At 41.9% G+C, this 14438-nt stretch overlaps 1 protein-coding gene across 7 annotated transcripts; it reads left to right on the forward strand.

The window, feature by feature from the left end:
• Positions 1–4477: 4477 nt before the first annotated feature.
• TMEM14A (transmembrane protein 14A) lies at positions 4478–13029 on the forward strand. 7 transcript variants are annotated; one of them, XM_068937370.1, is made up of 6 exons: positions 4478–4573; positions 5513–5598; positions 7505–7606; positions 11284–11371; positions 11767–11845; positions 12210–13029. In XM_068937370.1, exons 2-6 carry the CDS (start codon positions 5523–5525, stop codon positions 12252–12254), a joined length of 390 nt encoding a protein of 129 aa, XP_068793471.1. In that variant the 5' UTR covers positions 4478–4573; positions 5513–5522; the 3' UTR covers positions 12255–13029. The 7 variants fall into 7 exon arrangements, with proteins under 7 accessions (XP_068793471.1, XP_068793470.1, XP_068793473.1 ...); XM_068937369.1 differs by having other exon boundaries at positions 12404–13029; XM_009677029.2 differs by lacking the exon at positions 4478–4573 and adding an exon at positions 4740–4995 and having other exon boundaries at positions 12404–13029.
• Positions 13030–14438: the final 1409 nt, after the last annotated feature.

Raw genomic sequence — 14438 nt, forward strand, 5'->3', positions numbered from 1 at the left:
TAAGGCCCTAGGATTGCCCATACTGGACCAGACCAAAGGTCCATTCAGCTCAAGATCCTGCTCAAGGATCAAGATAATGGCCATGGATAGGAGAGAAATGGTAAGAATAGTGGCCAGAAACTGATGTCTAGGAAAGAGTAAGGACAGGACAACCTACATGAACTTTCATTCTAAAACTTTCCTAACTCCAAAGTATTTTCAGCTCAAGAGATCTTGCTTGAGCCAGATACGAGTTTTAGTTATGCCTCTGTGCCTCTGCTACAATCTGAAGAGGGCAAATGAACCTGTCCCTCTGTCCTTAGATGAGCTGTTGTTTGGAAAACTCCGCCTGTCGGTGCATGAAGCTGAAAAGAGGCCTCTCTGTAGCAAGCCCATAGTGGTCAGAGGTATGACAGAACTGATTTCTGTCATACAACCACAAATACGAGGGAAGGGTCTGAAAATATCCACTAAAAAAAAAAAATATCCCTTCTCTCTCTCAGGAACCTTTCATGTTCCTCAGTTGTTTTCAATCAGCTGAAAACACCACACTACAGACAACAAACAAGTCACTTCAAATGCTTCTGAAGTCCCTTGGGGTTTCATTGTGACTTCCTGAACTGCTTTAGAATGCACAAACTCAACTAAATCCTTTTGGTCATGCTTGGTGGGCAGATTTTGATCATGATTGGTGCATATCACAATCACATTCATCTTCTTTCATTAATCCCTGCGACATTAAATACAGCTAGAACCTAATGTGTCACTGGAGCGCTCACAGTAAAATCCCACTGGCTATTGTCAGCTCCCAGGACCCAGAGTCAGGTTTCTGTGCGCATGTACCTCACTTCAGTGTTTCCTAGCTTCCAGAAATTTTAGTCTGTTAGACTCTGCATCAGGAAGATTCCAGAGATACCATTGAACAACTCTAACTCTGAGCTGCATTTCATTGAACTTACCAAGAAGTTCACTCAGTGCCATAGCATAATGCTTCCTTGCAGGCAAAGTTCACTCAGAAGTCAGAAAATACATAGCTTAGGGTTGTCTCACTCTTTTTCACTGACCTCCACACATGCTCTCCCTAGGCTCACAGTTCTTCCCTTGTGCTGGCCCTGACGCTTGTTGGACTCTCATATGAGCTGACTGAACTCACTAACTAGTGGAAAACTATGTATTTTTCTACCTGGTTAGGCTTCTGCTGGGCTACTGCTTTGAATCGGCTGTTGTGGGTTGTGGGAGAAGGAGCAACAAGCATCAGTTGCTGTGCAAAATAAGGGACTGGAAGGCAGAACTGGAAGCAAGATGGCCCTTCTGGCAGCAGTGAGCTGTTAAATTAGAGCACCATCTCCTGTGAAATCAGTGCCCAAGCACCCATCTGTTCTTCCTTTGCTTGCTCCTTTCTGCAGGCTTTAGCTCATGTTCATACATGTTTAGTTCATAGAAAAGACTTTAGTTTATGTGGCTGTTTATTAATGTATACGTTCTGCAAGATTTTTTCATGGTTATTATAAGAATAATATCTCTACTTTTTACCATTTTATTTTATTGTCAGAGATGGTTCTGGTACTAAGGTTTCCTGTTAAACTTTCCCGAAAGTGACACTTCAGGACTGAAGGGTAAAGCCCCATTAACACAGGCCAGTGAGGCTCTAGATCACCCTCCTCAGCCTTTTAAAATGCCGTTTTATTATTTTAACATTACTGTCCCTCTTACAGGTTTCTTATATAGATGATAGCTTAGAGAAATTCATTCTGACATTCACCTTTCTGTGATGGACTGTGACAGCTGACTTCTTGGTTAACTGCAGATTATTAAACAAACCTGAAGCCTCTGAACGTGCCTTTTTAAAGCTATATTTTGCTCATCTTCCCTTTCAGTTGTCCCACTGGATGAAGAGAACAATTTTTTGCATAAAAATACTCTAGGACTGCAGCTGTCTTAGCGTGTTCAGCTGCTCCTTCTTCCACTCAGGACCTTTTCTCCTCTCTGCTGTTTTAGAGGCAGTCTGCCATTTCTACAAATCACTTCTGGTATCACATTGTGCGCTTGGACGGCAGTTAGCATTAAATCCTATTAAAGCTTACAAATATTCTTTAGTGTGAATGAAGAAAAACCAGAAAATACTATAAACAGTTTATAACAGGAGACAGATCTTTGTGTGATTCTTTCTGCCAGCACCCACTCTAACAACAGGTACCTCGAGCAAAAATGTTTAACAGAAGGGAGATGGGCTGTGTTACATTTCAGCCCAAGCCCCTCAAAGGCTCCGCATTTTATGCAGAACATTTGCAACACAAGGCAGAAGCACAGCTTGTCTCTGGGGAGGGTATAGTGCATTCAGACATGACTAAAGAAGGGCCTACAAAAAGGTGACACATGCAATATGCATGGAACTTCTTGGGGACTGGGCTGTACTATTCCACGTGGCATTTTTAACCCGTTTTCTTTTTAGGTCACATTTTCATAAAGATAGCAAAAATACATCCCTGAATCCAAAGCAATTCACTTGCCAAATTTGAAAGATGCTTTTCTGAAGCAGAGAGATGCTACAAAACGTTCAGTGAAACCGTTATAAACATTCATGATGGATAAAACCCTGTATTTTCCCCTAAATTCATCCTTGTAGCTAGCTTGACTGATTTAAATGGAACTTTCCAAAAACAAAGCAAATAAATCATAATATAAACAAACAAAACAAGCTAAACTAGATTGGAAGCAGACAACTAACAGGGGAAATTTCAGCTCAAACTGGCAGTTACGAACAACTGAAACTGAAATAGAAAGCGCTAAGCAACACTAACATTAGCTTTGCTACTGTCTGTCATACCTCACTGTTAGGACGGAGAGGTTTGATTTACCATGCTGCTAACAAACAAATGTTATTAATTCTCCTCCCACTAAAAAACAACTACCTGTGCTGTAAAATACAGCTATGATTTGACATCAGACATTAGTCTAAGTAACAACTAGTGAAAATGATACCAAATACTTTCCGAACTAAAAATGGAGGGAACATAACAAGCAGTATATAATTAGCTAAATTCAATTTTAGCCCAGACTTCAGGGCTATCCAGTCTACTTTCGTGAGGAGTATGATCAGATCACTAACCACAACTGGTCATTATCCTGTAGGTGCCAAAAGAGGCTGTATTTGTTCGACTTTGGAGCCACCTCAGATAGAATTACATGGTTTTGTTTAGTTTAATCCACTGTTTATTTTAATACACTTTTCAAGAGCCACAAGTCTCAAAATGCTTCACAAAGAAATCCAAGATTTCTGGAGTTCAGCTTATGAATCTGCTTTTGGTTTGCATTTTGAAGCCGTCCTGCCCTCAAGCGTCCTGTGCTTGTTTTCCAAAGTTGTTGTACCTTTCGTCTTCCTTCCCACAGCTTGGGAGATAAGGCGAGCAGAGCTGTTTTCCACACAGCCTTGGACAGCTCACATGCAGCGGGGTTCTGTCACAACAATTTAACGCGAACAGGAAAAAAAAAAAAGGAAGCTTAGGAGTGGAAACGAGATATGTTAACCCTAATGAGGAGACGGATTGCGTTTCCAGCAAATTGTTTGCAGCAGAAAAGTCCCACACCTTTAAGCAAAGAAACCTAAAGGAAAGGCAGGATGCTGGCAGGGCTTTTCAGAGGCAGCAGGTATCGCTGCGCGCGCTCTCGCCGGGGCCATGCCTGGGTTTTCATGAGCGAAGGGGAGTATCACAGAGCGGGACGCCAGGATCACGGCTGACACGTCCCGCGCTGCACGAGAGAGGCTCGCGTGAGAGAAGGCTACAAAGGCTACAAAGATTACGAGGAGGCTGGCAACGTTCAAACGGGAATAGCTTGTAATGGAAGAGCTCCAACAAATGGGGCTAGCACACCAGGAGGGAATAGGTTAGGATAACCAGGTCACGCAATTTCATAAATTAGCTACATATGTAGCATCTTACATCCAAACCTTGGGGTTTGGGTCTGTCGGTTCTCCCTGAAATAAACAGCAGTATCATTATATCTACGCGTCCCCCTGTGTGACTTCATGCAGACAACCCCGAAGTTTTGAGGCTGCAGTTAAAGAAAAGGGAGTGATTTGGGGAACCCACCGCGGGAGGACATCCCACGCGAGGGGGGGGCGTGGGCAGAGCAGGTTTCAGCCCACGCAAGGCGGCCAGCAGCCCCGGCGGCTTGGCGGCACACCTCACTGCAGGCGCGGCGGGGAGAGCCTTGCCAAACGTGGCGTGGCAGTGTTTTCACATTCAAAAGCCTAAAATAAGCTATGGACCTGTTAGCTGCCCTTGGAGCCCACGGGGACAGGCTGTGTGCGCGGCGCCCGTGGAGGCTGACACCCACCCACTCACCCAACCGCGCGGGGGCCGCCGGCAGCAGCCAGCAGCGCCTCGCCGCTCCCCCATTTTAGCTGCCGCGCAGCCGCTTTCCCGAGATGGCGGCGGCAGGCGCCCCCCTTCGCCCGGGCGCGGGCCCGCAGGAGCCGGGGGGAGGCGGGCTGAGGCGGGGCCGGCGGCTCGCCCCGGCCGCCGGGGAGGCTGCGCGGCGCCTGCCGCCGCCGCCGCCGGGCGGAGAGGCAGGAGGAGGGCGGCGGGACGAGGTAATGGCGGGTGGCGCGGAGGGCCCGGCGGTGCGCCGTGGGGAGGGCGGCGCCGGCCGCCCCCACAGCGGCAGGAGGCTCCCCCACGTCCCTCCCCCCGAGCCGTTGTCGTTGGGGAGCCGCAGCTGCCGGAGGGGCGGGCGGCCTGGCGGGAAGGAGAAGGAGGAGGAGGAGGAGGAGGTCCCGGCTGGGGGGGCTGGGGGGTCAGGCCGCGGCGGCTGGCAGGGCGGCCTGAGCCTGGCGGCCTCCTCGGCTTAGCCCCCCGTACCCGTGCCTCTTGCCGAGAGACCTGGAGTTGGTTGCTCGCTCCGAGTTGCTCATTTTAGTCCTAAAGGGTTGACATGTAACGAGGAGCGTGTCCTCTTTCCGGTGGTTTCTGGAGGGCGGGCGCCTAACTTCAGACACCGCGTGCAAACCTAAAGGTGAAACCAAAGGAGCGTAGACGGAGGCAGGGCGAAGCATCCGTATAGCTCTCGTTCCCAAACGAGGCCTACGTTTGCGCCTGCAAACTTGGGGCGGACTCTGAAGACTTCCGCTCCTTGCCTGGTGCTGGCAGGCTGGTGGAGAGCGGCGCTGAGGCTGCGCGCTCAGCACACCTCGGCCGCTCCAGAGCAGCCGTGCAGGCCAGCCGGGCGGCGCACGTGCAGCGCAGCCAGCCTCGTGCTTTGGGCAGCCTCAGGCCCACTGCGCGCACACCTGGGAAATGCCCCACAGAGACACGGTGTACCTAGATAGAAGGTATAAGGAAAGGCAGCAGTTAGTGAAAAGGTGACACAGGAAGTCGTTTTAGCCACTTGAACGTTTTGACCTGGTCATCAAACAAAACTTACAGCAGTGTGTTGTTTAGAACACTGTAAATAATGAAATAAGAAATCATGCTTTTTTTTCAGAGAGAAGGGAACTTATTTGTCTTTAGTTGCAATGTGTTTTCTTCTCCAGGATTGGCACCATGGCTATTGACTGGATTGGCTTTGCGTATGCTGCATTGGTGGCTGTTGGAGGTGTTTTAGGATACACTCGTAAAGGTAAATACTGTGGTGGCAAGATTTGGAAATGAAGTGTTCTGAGTTTCCTCTCCACTATGCTTTGTAAAAAAGAACTGATGCAAGAGATGAAAAACGTTCTGTAACGAGCATGATGGCGTTCTGAATCCGCTTGCACCGGTATAAATGAGCTGAGTCACATGAAATTACTTGGGTCGGTTTAAGCAGAAAAAGAAAAAAGAAGCACTTTTTTCTATGAATTTAAGTGATTGAGTTTGATTTTAGGGCAAAAAGGGACTGTTACACTGTTGCATATTGTAATTACATATATACATATTTACATATTGTGTTACACATACATATTTTTGACCTTCAGTCTATCTTGGACCTTCTCGTTTCCTTTGATCTTTTTTGTGTTGAGCATAGTAGAGCATGTTTGATTATTTTCTACAGAGGCGTCCAGGCCTCGTTTGGGGTTTTTAGGAGATGTATATCAGGCGTACACCCTATAGTTGCCTGTTTCATCTGGTCGTTATTTTTAACAGTGAGGAATAATTATACATTTTCACTCTTAAGATAAACAGATAAGTTTCAAGTTATCATTCACTATCATTCACCCATTTTCCATGTCTCAGTCACGTCTGTGGCCCTTCTCTGAATTCGTCCAGCTACCAGCCTCTGTCATGAGCGAGAAGTGCCAAAACTGAGCACAATACCCCAGCAGAGGTCGCACTGGGATCAAGCACAGACAAGCTTGATTTCTAAATGTGCTCTTCTTAGGTGTCCCCGAAAGTGGCAATCCATTAGTCTTGTTCACCATTACATTGCACTGGGAACTGGCATCCACGTTTTTATCCGTCTTGATTCCTGTGATTCAGGGTCACTGTTTCCCTGCATAGGATGTTCTGCATGCTCTGCTTTTAGAGACATGGGTTCACATCTGACTTTCTTAAAAGACTTGGTATATTTTCTTTTATTTGCAACCAGCTGCACTCACTGACTATCACATTAGTCTGTCCTCTTCACTATTTAATAGTCTATGGGAATCTTTGTGGGAAATTAAGATTTTTAACAGTGGTGATACATGTTTTCTTCCAGCTTCTTGATTAAAAGTATTAAGTAGAGTAGGACTGAGAGGTAAATGACATGTAAGGATCTGGATTCTTCATTTACAATAACTTTAGGATCTCTTTTAGTCCAGATAGCAACATCTGCTGCGCTGATTCTGTAGGTTTATCTTACGGTAGCAAGTCAAACGCCTATTCAGAAATTTAAGGGTATTATTGAAGCTCTGGACTTTATGAAACAAAATTGTTTTCTAGCATGGACAGAAGATGTCAAATTATAGTTTAAAAAGCTTTTTTAAATCTTAAATGTCACCTAACTCTTAATTTGTTTTTAATTCTTTATTAATTAAATGTGATATCAGTGATACCATTTATTTTTCCAGGGATGATGTCAGACCGAAAGGCTTATGGCTACCTATGTTGTCCAATTTACCCTTTATACAGATTGACAGATTATGAATTTTCTTCCAGTGTTTTAGAGACTCCCAAGTACTAGAAGATGCAGTAAAAATCAAGAGTGACAGTCTAGAGAGATTACAAAAATGTTTCCAATAGCGTAGGTGGTAAAGCAAATAGTCTAGTTCAGGTTTGTGCTTGGAAGATTATTTTTCCCAAATGGCAAGTATTAACTCCATCATCTATCTCCCTTTACTTGAACAGACTTTACCTGTAATGTCATGCAAGAGAGTAGCCAACAGTGATTAAAGAAACATTACCTTTCCTTTCACATTTGGCAGGTTGGTACACCATGGCAAAATTGGCTCTATTTTCAAAATATTAAGATAATGCCGTCTAGAGATAAAAGCTAGCTTAAAGGTATTATACTGAGAAATAACTCTTGAACATGTGGGGGGGTTTTTGTTTGCTTTTGTTTTTTGCAGGTAGTAAAATCTCTTTAGCTGCTGGTCTCACATTTGGTTCTGTGGCTGGTTATGGAGCTTACTGTGTGACACGTGATCCAAGAAATGTGAAGATATCATTGTGTAAGTGTTTTACTACAGCAAAAGGAAAAGGCAGTTGCCTGAAATGCATGTCAAAGTCCGTTTTGTGTTAAATGTTGAGCACCGTGATTATGCTTCAGTTTAAAAGTTAGTTTTTAAATAGAGTTAAGACGCTTGTTATAGATACCTCACTTCAACTTAGCTTACAAAATTTGAGAGTTTAAATGTAGAACTGTTTGCAAGATAAGGCAGGTCATTCACACAAACCCAGCAGGTGTGTGCTACGACCTTGCAGTGCCTCCTTTTGCTAAATGATTAGATAACACTATAAGTATTGTGAAATTCAGTTGAGAGACATGGAAAAGTACTAGAAAGGTCTGCAGATAAGAGTGTAATTTGACAGGTAGAGAGGTATTATGAAATCCAGTCTTGCATGATGTGGAGTATCCTCAACTCCCAATGAAGCAAATATTTTGCCTTAGTCTTATTCTTTGCTGCCAAGAAATTTATGGTATGAACTATGGAATAATTATCATGTTAGCTAGCCTGCCGTGAAACCCTCGTGGAGGCAAAGTACTACAGCCTCTAAGGGTATAATGTTAACCTTGCCTAACTAATTTGCGATAAGAGCTTTTGGGAGCTTATCCCACTTACAGTTTTAGCATGGATGGCTTAGGCTGTGGTTCCACAGGTAGGCATACCAGACCATTTAGGATACATTTAATCCTCCCTATGTGGACCCACAATCACTTTTCTGACCTCAATCAGAACATGCAGAACAGTGTTCATGCTGGCTTTTGCTTTAAACCAGCCACAGTTGTAAAATCTTCTTCCCTCAAAAAAATTTTGAATGCTTTTCAGTTGTCAGAGTGCATTTGTACCATCTCAGTTCTTTTAATAAAGGTGGTCATGGCATACCTGATCTGCTGCTGGATAGCCTAAGATTGGATATTCCTATTTTGCAATCATGACCTTGCTTAGATTCATTATCTCTCTGCTGAAAAAATCCAGCTCTTCTGCAATGAAGATGCAGCCTTAAGTATATGGGAATTTGGAATCATTCAGAGCGATATGCTTAAAAGCATACAGTATTGTACTTTTATGGGTTAATTAAATCATTAATTCAGATAGAGAATTTGTGGAAGAGAAGACTAATTAAAAATAAGTAAGTGTTGCATGTCTCCCAGTTCCCTGGTTTTGAAAGGACCAGTATAAAACTTTCACTAATCTGCTTGTGGATATCAGATATGCTAAAATATTGGCAGCGTTGTACATTTCATATAGATGTAGGCCTATGAGGACTTTCCCTCAAACAGGATAAATATTTGTTACTAATTTAATAGAAATTATATCAGTGCATATGGGATAGTCATTACTACATAGTCATTACTACACCTGCCTTACAATGTTGTTAATATGTACATGTTAAAATAATAGAGACTGTTAAAAGCAGTCTTTGTTTTGTAAACATTCAAAACTGTGACCTAGTTGCTTAAAACCTAAATATGTATTTAGCTTTGACTATGGGTGGGTGGCCTCTTCAAGATCCAGCTGTCCTGAATGAAACTTAAAATAGGTGCTCTGACCTAACCAGGGTAATCTTTGCCTGATGTGATTTAGGGAGTATTCATACGAAGTGCTACGTCTGTGGGGACAGTCCCAGCTGTTCAGATTGGTTTTATCCTGATCTCAGTAGGACAACTTCAGAAGAAGGGAGAATTAGGCGTACCTCAAATATCTCTGGTGGCCACTCTGTCTCCTACCTGCATAATTATAAGGACTTTCTCTAATAAATGGGTATTCTTTCCATAGAAAACCAGAATATTTTTGCATATGCTTAACCGCGTATAAGTGCAAAAAGCAAGTAGAGCAAAAATGCCAAACGGAAATTAAATGTATGGAAGAAAGTGCCCCCACGGAACACAGGAACCAGTAGGATAAATTACAATGTAAAATTACCGTAGTTATCTACAGTATCTATCACAAACATTATGGTAGGATATTCTTGTGTAGGTAATGTTTTAGTAGAGGACCTTGGTAGTAGGGCTCTCATAATTTGTCCTACATACAAAGAGTATGTGGCACACAAATGCCAGAGGCATAATTCCTTAATTGTTTTATAAATCATTTTTTCATGCGTTTGCCCTCTCCCCCTGAAATTACCTCTGCGCTTTCTTGAATACTTTAATGTAATTTTATGTGATTGTGGAAGTTCAGACTTCAATATGCAGGCAATATTGAGAGTGCAGCTTGATGCATCAGAGGCTTGATTTACTGAAGTGCTTTGACCCATTTCAGGTGAGGCAGTGAATATCAAGCACTTTTGAAAATCACATCAGTGTCTCAAAGCTGAGCATTTTAAAAAATCACTGACATATTTGAAGCCTGATGTTAGTAACTAGAAAAAGAATGTTACGGAGTAGACATGCTTCTTAGCTTGTCATTAATTGTGTATATATACTGTCAGGGTTGTAGGCAAGGCACACATTGTGGAAGTCTACCTTTCAGACGTTCCCGAGAGGATCAGATTATAGGAGCAGAAAATAAGAGCAATGGATAATGGAGCATAATAGATTTTTGCAGGGTATTTTTAATGAGTGCACATGCTTAGCTGGTAGAGTTGCATAAAATGCTTGTAACTGTCAGTGGTTGTCTTAAGGTGTTAGGATGAGCGTAAAACTAATTCTTGACAACTGTGAGCTCAGCACTGTCCACAGAAGCGGGCTGTGGAGTTGGAGAAGAGTTAGCAAGGTGGTTTAACTGCCCTATAAAAAGGGAGGAGGAGATTGGTATAACTGCCACTGCTGCAAGAGTGATAAAGGCCAGTTGCCTGTGATAAGCGCTGCCCCTCTGCCCGCTTTGAGGCAGCGTTTCAAGTGACTATTTTTTAAGTGAGCTAGCTACCTTTGCAGAGTTGGGTTCTCATTAATCGCATTTATGTAGCACTCTGCATTCATTAGCTTAATATTAATTCCCCATTCCTGACTGATCAGGATTCATTGTTACCTCCATTTTTAGGTAAAAGAACTGCAGGAGGAAGATGTGATTCCTTGAACAATATTTGTTCTGTGTTGATTATCTGTTGCCCTTTTGGGCTGATCACTTGTCACAGACAAGGATGGTTTCCTCATAGCAAAAGGAAACCAAGGAATTTGTAGCCATGATGGAGATGTTGACAGTCATATTCTGTGGCAAAAATAAATGGCAGACCTTCAAATCTAGCTTTTGAGGCTGATTGAGCAAATAAAGAGCTAGCATTTAAAAATAAAAACTCTTAAAACAGATGAAGTTGGGTAGTCTAGTTCCTTAAAATAGCTAGTAAGAAAAAGAGCTGTAATGATATAGGGTGATGGGATTTATGAGCTGCTGTTCCTGTAGTTCAGCATACATGTTAGTGCTATGATGAGGATCCTTCCTACCTTATTGGAGGAAGCTCCTGTGAAAGTAGGTATAGGGGAATATAATTCACTTTCTGACAAACTTGCTATCTGTGGAAGCTGCACCTGGAAATAGTATTTGCAGCTGAAAGAAACCATAGTAGTGTATTTTGGAAAGGCAAGAATGTTTCATAGACCTATTTCTCTGATTTAATATTTAATTAAATTACATTTCCTGGCAAAGATAGCAATTTCTTTTGCAGAGCTTTGATAACTGTCCATGTTCCTGAGTAGTCCACTGGGAGAAGGGGGAACATAAATATATTGAATTGTCTTTTACAGTTTCAGCTTTTCTTTTGACCGTTATAATGGGGATGAGGTTCAAGAGGTCCAAGAAATTATTGCCAGCCGGACTAGTAGCATGCCTGAGGTAAACATATATTCAGGATCTTAATGGAAAGATTTCACTGATTTTCAGATAGCTGCCACTCGACATCTGACTCAAGTCAGTATCAGTGGAAGTTATTTTCGTTCAGCAGCTGTATGGTTTAAATGAAGCAAGTTTGAAGGTCACAGTCCTGTTTCCAGTAAGCAACTTGTTCATCTCACTAGACATATACATCTAATATGGACTGACTTTCTCAGCAAAGAGAGGAAATATCAGTAATTAAATTATTAATGCATATTGATAAGACTCTTGGAAGAACGTGAAGTAAGCCTCAGTGTTTTCAAACATTTATGCATAAAGTTCGTCATCTAATTGCATACAAAACAGTCATCTAAAAAAAAACCCAACAACAATGACAGAAAACCCTTTTGATTTAGAGGTGCTGCATTCAAAACTGCTGGGAGCTCAGCACCTTTGAAAACTGGGAAGATTCTGACCCCAGATATAAGAACTTTGGTCAGTATTATTTTAAATTATGATGTTACTAACTAGTCAAACTTTTATATCTGATGTTTGCTTTGACATTCTGAAAAACATAATTTTCTGTACTTATTATTTTGGAACTAAATTATGCAATAAGTCCAAGCTTTTTTTTCCAGGGTATTCCTAACTCAAAGCATTTTTCAAGTATAAGTCAGAATCTTCTTCTTAAGTAAAGAAAAATGACTTTTGCTTGGATGTCACCAGATAGAATATAACTCTGTTAACTTACTGTTTTACTCTTGGTACATAAAGGGAAGGGAAAAAATTGATATAAAGTGTCTAGATGCAAGAGTTACAAGTTGGGACTTAAACTGGAAAATGTTATTTTCCATTACAGATCTCTTCAAGCCTAGACAGACTGCTGTGTTTCAGTGAACACTGATGTGGTAGATTTAGACATGTTTTAAAAGATTGTTTATTAGAAGCTCTTGAGTCAGGTATTTATAAATGTGCTGTTATTTAGAGATGACTTTAACTGTTTCTGTTCATGCATAACCATGTATCTTGTTCTGTTTTTTTTTTTTTTTACAGCCTTTTGATGATTTTGAGGCTTGTTTTTATGGTGCTGTAGAAGAATTTAGCAACTTAAGAACTGAAATATGACTATCAGTCATGCCCACCTGGCAAACGGGCAGGCTTTCCATACTTGAAAGATAAGTTTGGACACAAGTCTTATTGTGTGTTTATCTTTTCTGTAAAAGATCTGTACAACTTGGCTATTGGCATTTGCTGATATTTTGCCAGCTCTTTTTAAAAACAAAAATGAATATTTTGTTGATGATGTATTTTGATCTACTTCGGTTTAAGCTGTCTGTTAACTCAAGGGACCTTTACTTGTAATCCTGATTGTTTTCAGAGGTGCTGAGCACCCCAAGAAATTGAGTTAGCAATGCACTATATTTTTCAAAGGAAAAACATATGTAGATATATCATTATGCTGAAGAGGTATATTGTATTGAATCATAATTTTGTAGTTTCTGAGATTAAGTAATTGATTCTAATCATAGCATCAGTTACTACTCAATAAAGGCATGCGCCTGTACTGTGTTGCACTAGAAAACAGACCTTCCTTTCAAACCCAGCTATCTTCTTCTGTTGATTCTAAATGTGAAAACTATAATTGATGTTCAAATAAAGAGTAAAACGTTTGAAGCTTCTCTCAGTATTTTATATAGAGTCTGATCATTTGCTCTTCTCATTACTGTTCAAACATGCACCATGCCATAAATTCCTACTGATATGAACCACAGCTGTGGTAGGGTCACTGTCTTGCACAATTAGGTTCTAAACTCTCAGTCTTAATATTCTCTAACAGCTTTGTAGTTGTGAGCTGAAATCTTCTGCATAAACAAAGGGCACTGTTCAGACACTAACTATTGAGGGACTGAAATATTTCAGTTTGCGTAGAAAATAAATACTCCTTGGCTTGGCTGAGGTTATTGTATCGTGCAGCCAAATCATTGAGACTGAATATCGGTGAGTGCCCTATTGAAGGCAAAGATGCTGGGTTTTTTTTGTTTTTTTTTGATTCAGAGCCTGATTATAGCAGCTATCTCTGAGTACATCTACCTGCTCTAGTGCTGCATAAATTCCTCAGACTACCAAGCTTATATTCTTTGGCAAGGCTTAGGTAGAGATGAAGTGTTGTGAGCAGATCATCCGCCTAAGGCACGTTGTACCTCCTGCCAAAAAACCCCAAACCACCATCCAAAATCTTCAGATCTCTGAAATCATTTACTAGCAAATGTTGGTACCAGTGGCCTCCAGGGGTTGCCTGGCTTATAGGTGATTGAGGCAGTGTGTTCAGGATTTCAGTTTGGGGTATAGGTACCTAAAAATGACAGTTGGGCACATTTATCCTGAAGTAGAACTTCTAAGACAGGACTACTGTGAACTGCAATATGAGGCTTGGGTGACTGATGCCGGTGTTGATATTTGCACCACAGGTGAGGTGAATCCTACCTTAGATTAAGATCCAATGAAAAGTTTAGACAACCTAATGCCAAAACGTGGAAGCCATTCTGCAGTTGCCTGATATCCTGAAGTCTAAACGCAATAGGATTGTATAGTTTTAGTATCTGCAGTGTTGAGCCTTCTATGTATTCTCAGAACTCTACCCAGTGGTGATGGGGCTGCCCTCCAAGTCCTGTTATAATCCAGAAGCTTCTGCTTAAATCTCAGCAACTGGGCAGTCACAAAATGCACTGGCCCTGGCCCATGTCAGTCTATGTAATTGTTCAGCAATTACAGGACTTGTTTGGAACACCCACATAGCTCCATAACACTTGAGTTACTACCATGCGCATTTCAAACTGCTGCCAGCCACCCAGGGAATTGTCATATAAAAATCTTCACAGCTAATCCTGGCAGTGCCTAGGTAATCAGTGTGTTTCAGGTGTGTACATTTGAGCAAATGCAGAGTTAAGGTGCTTAGCCCCATTTTGTGTTCTTTTTAAATGAGTACATCATTGTGTGAAGGAAACAGGATCAACTTAGAGGAAAAAAAAAAAAGATTGATAGAGGTTACTTACTAAATCAAGTAGCATTTTCCTCCCTCTACCCCCCG

This window comes from Struthio camelus, chromosome 3, assembly GCF_040807025.1.
Source record: "Struthio camelus isolate bStrCam1 chromosome 3, bStrCam1.hap1, whole genome shotgun sequence".
NCBI classification, from domain to species: domain Eukaryota; kingdom Metazoa; phylum Chordata; class Aves; order Struthioniformes; family Struthionidae; genus Struthio; species Struthio camelus.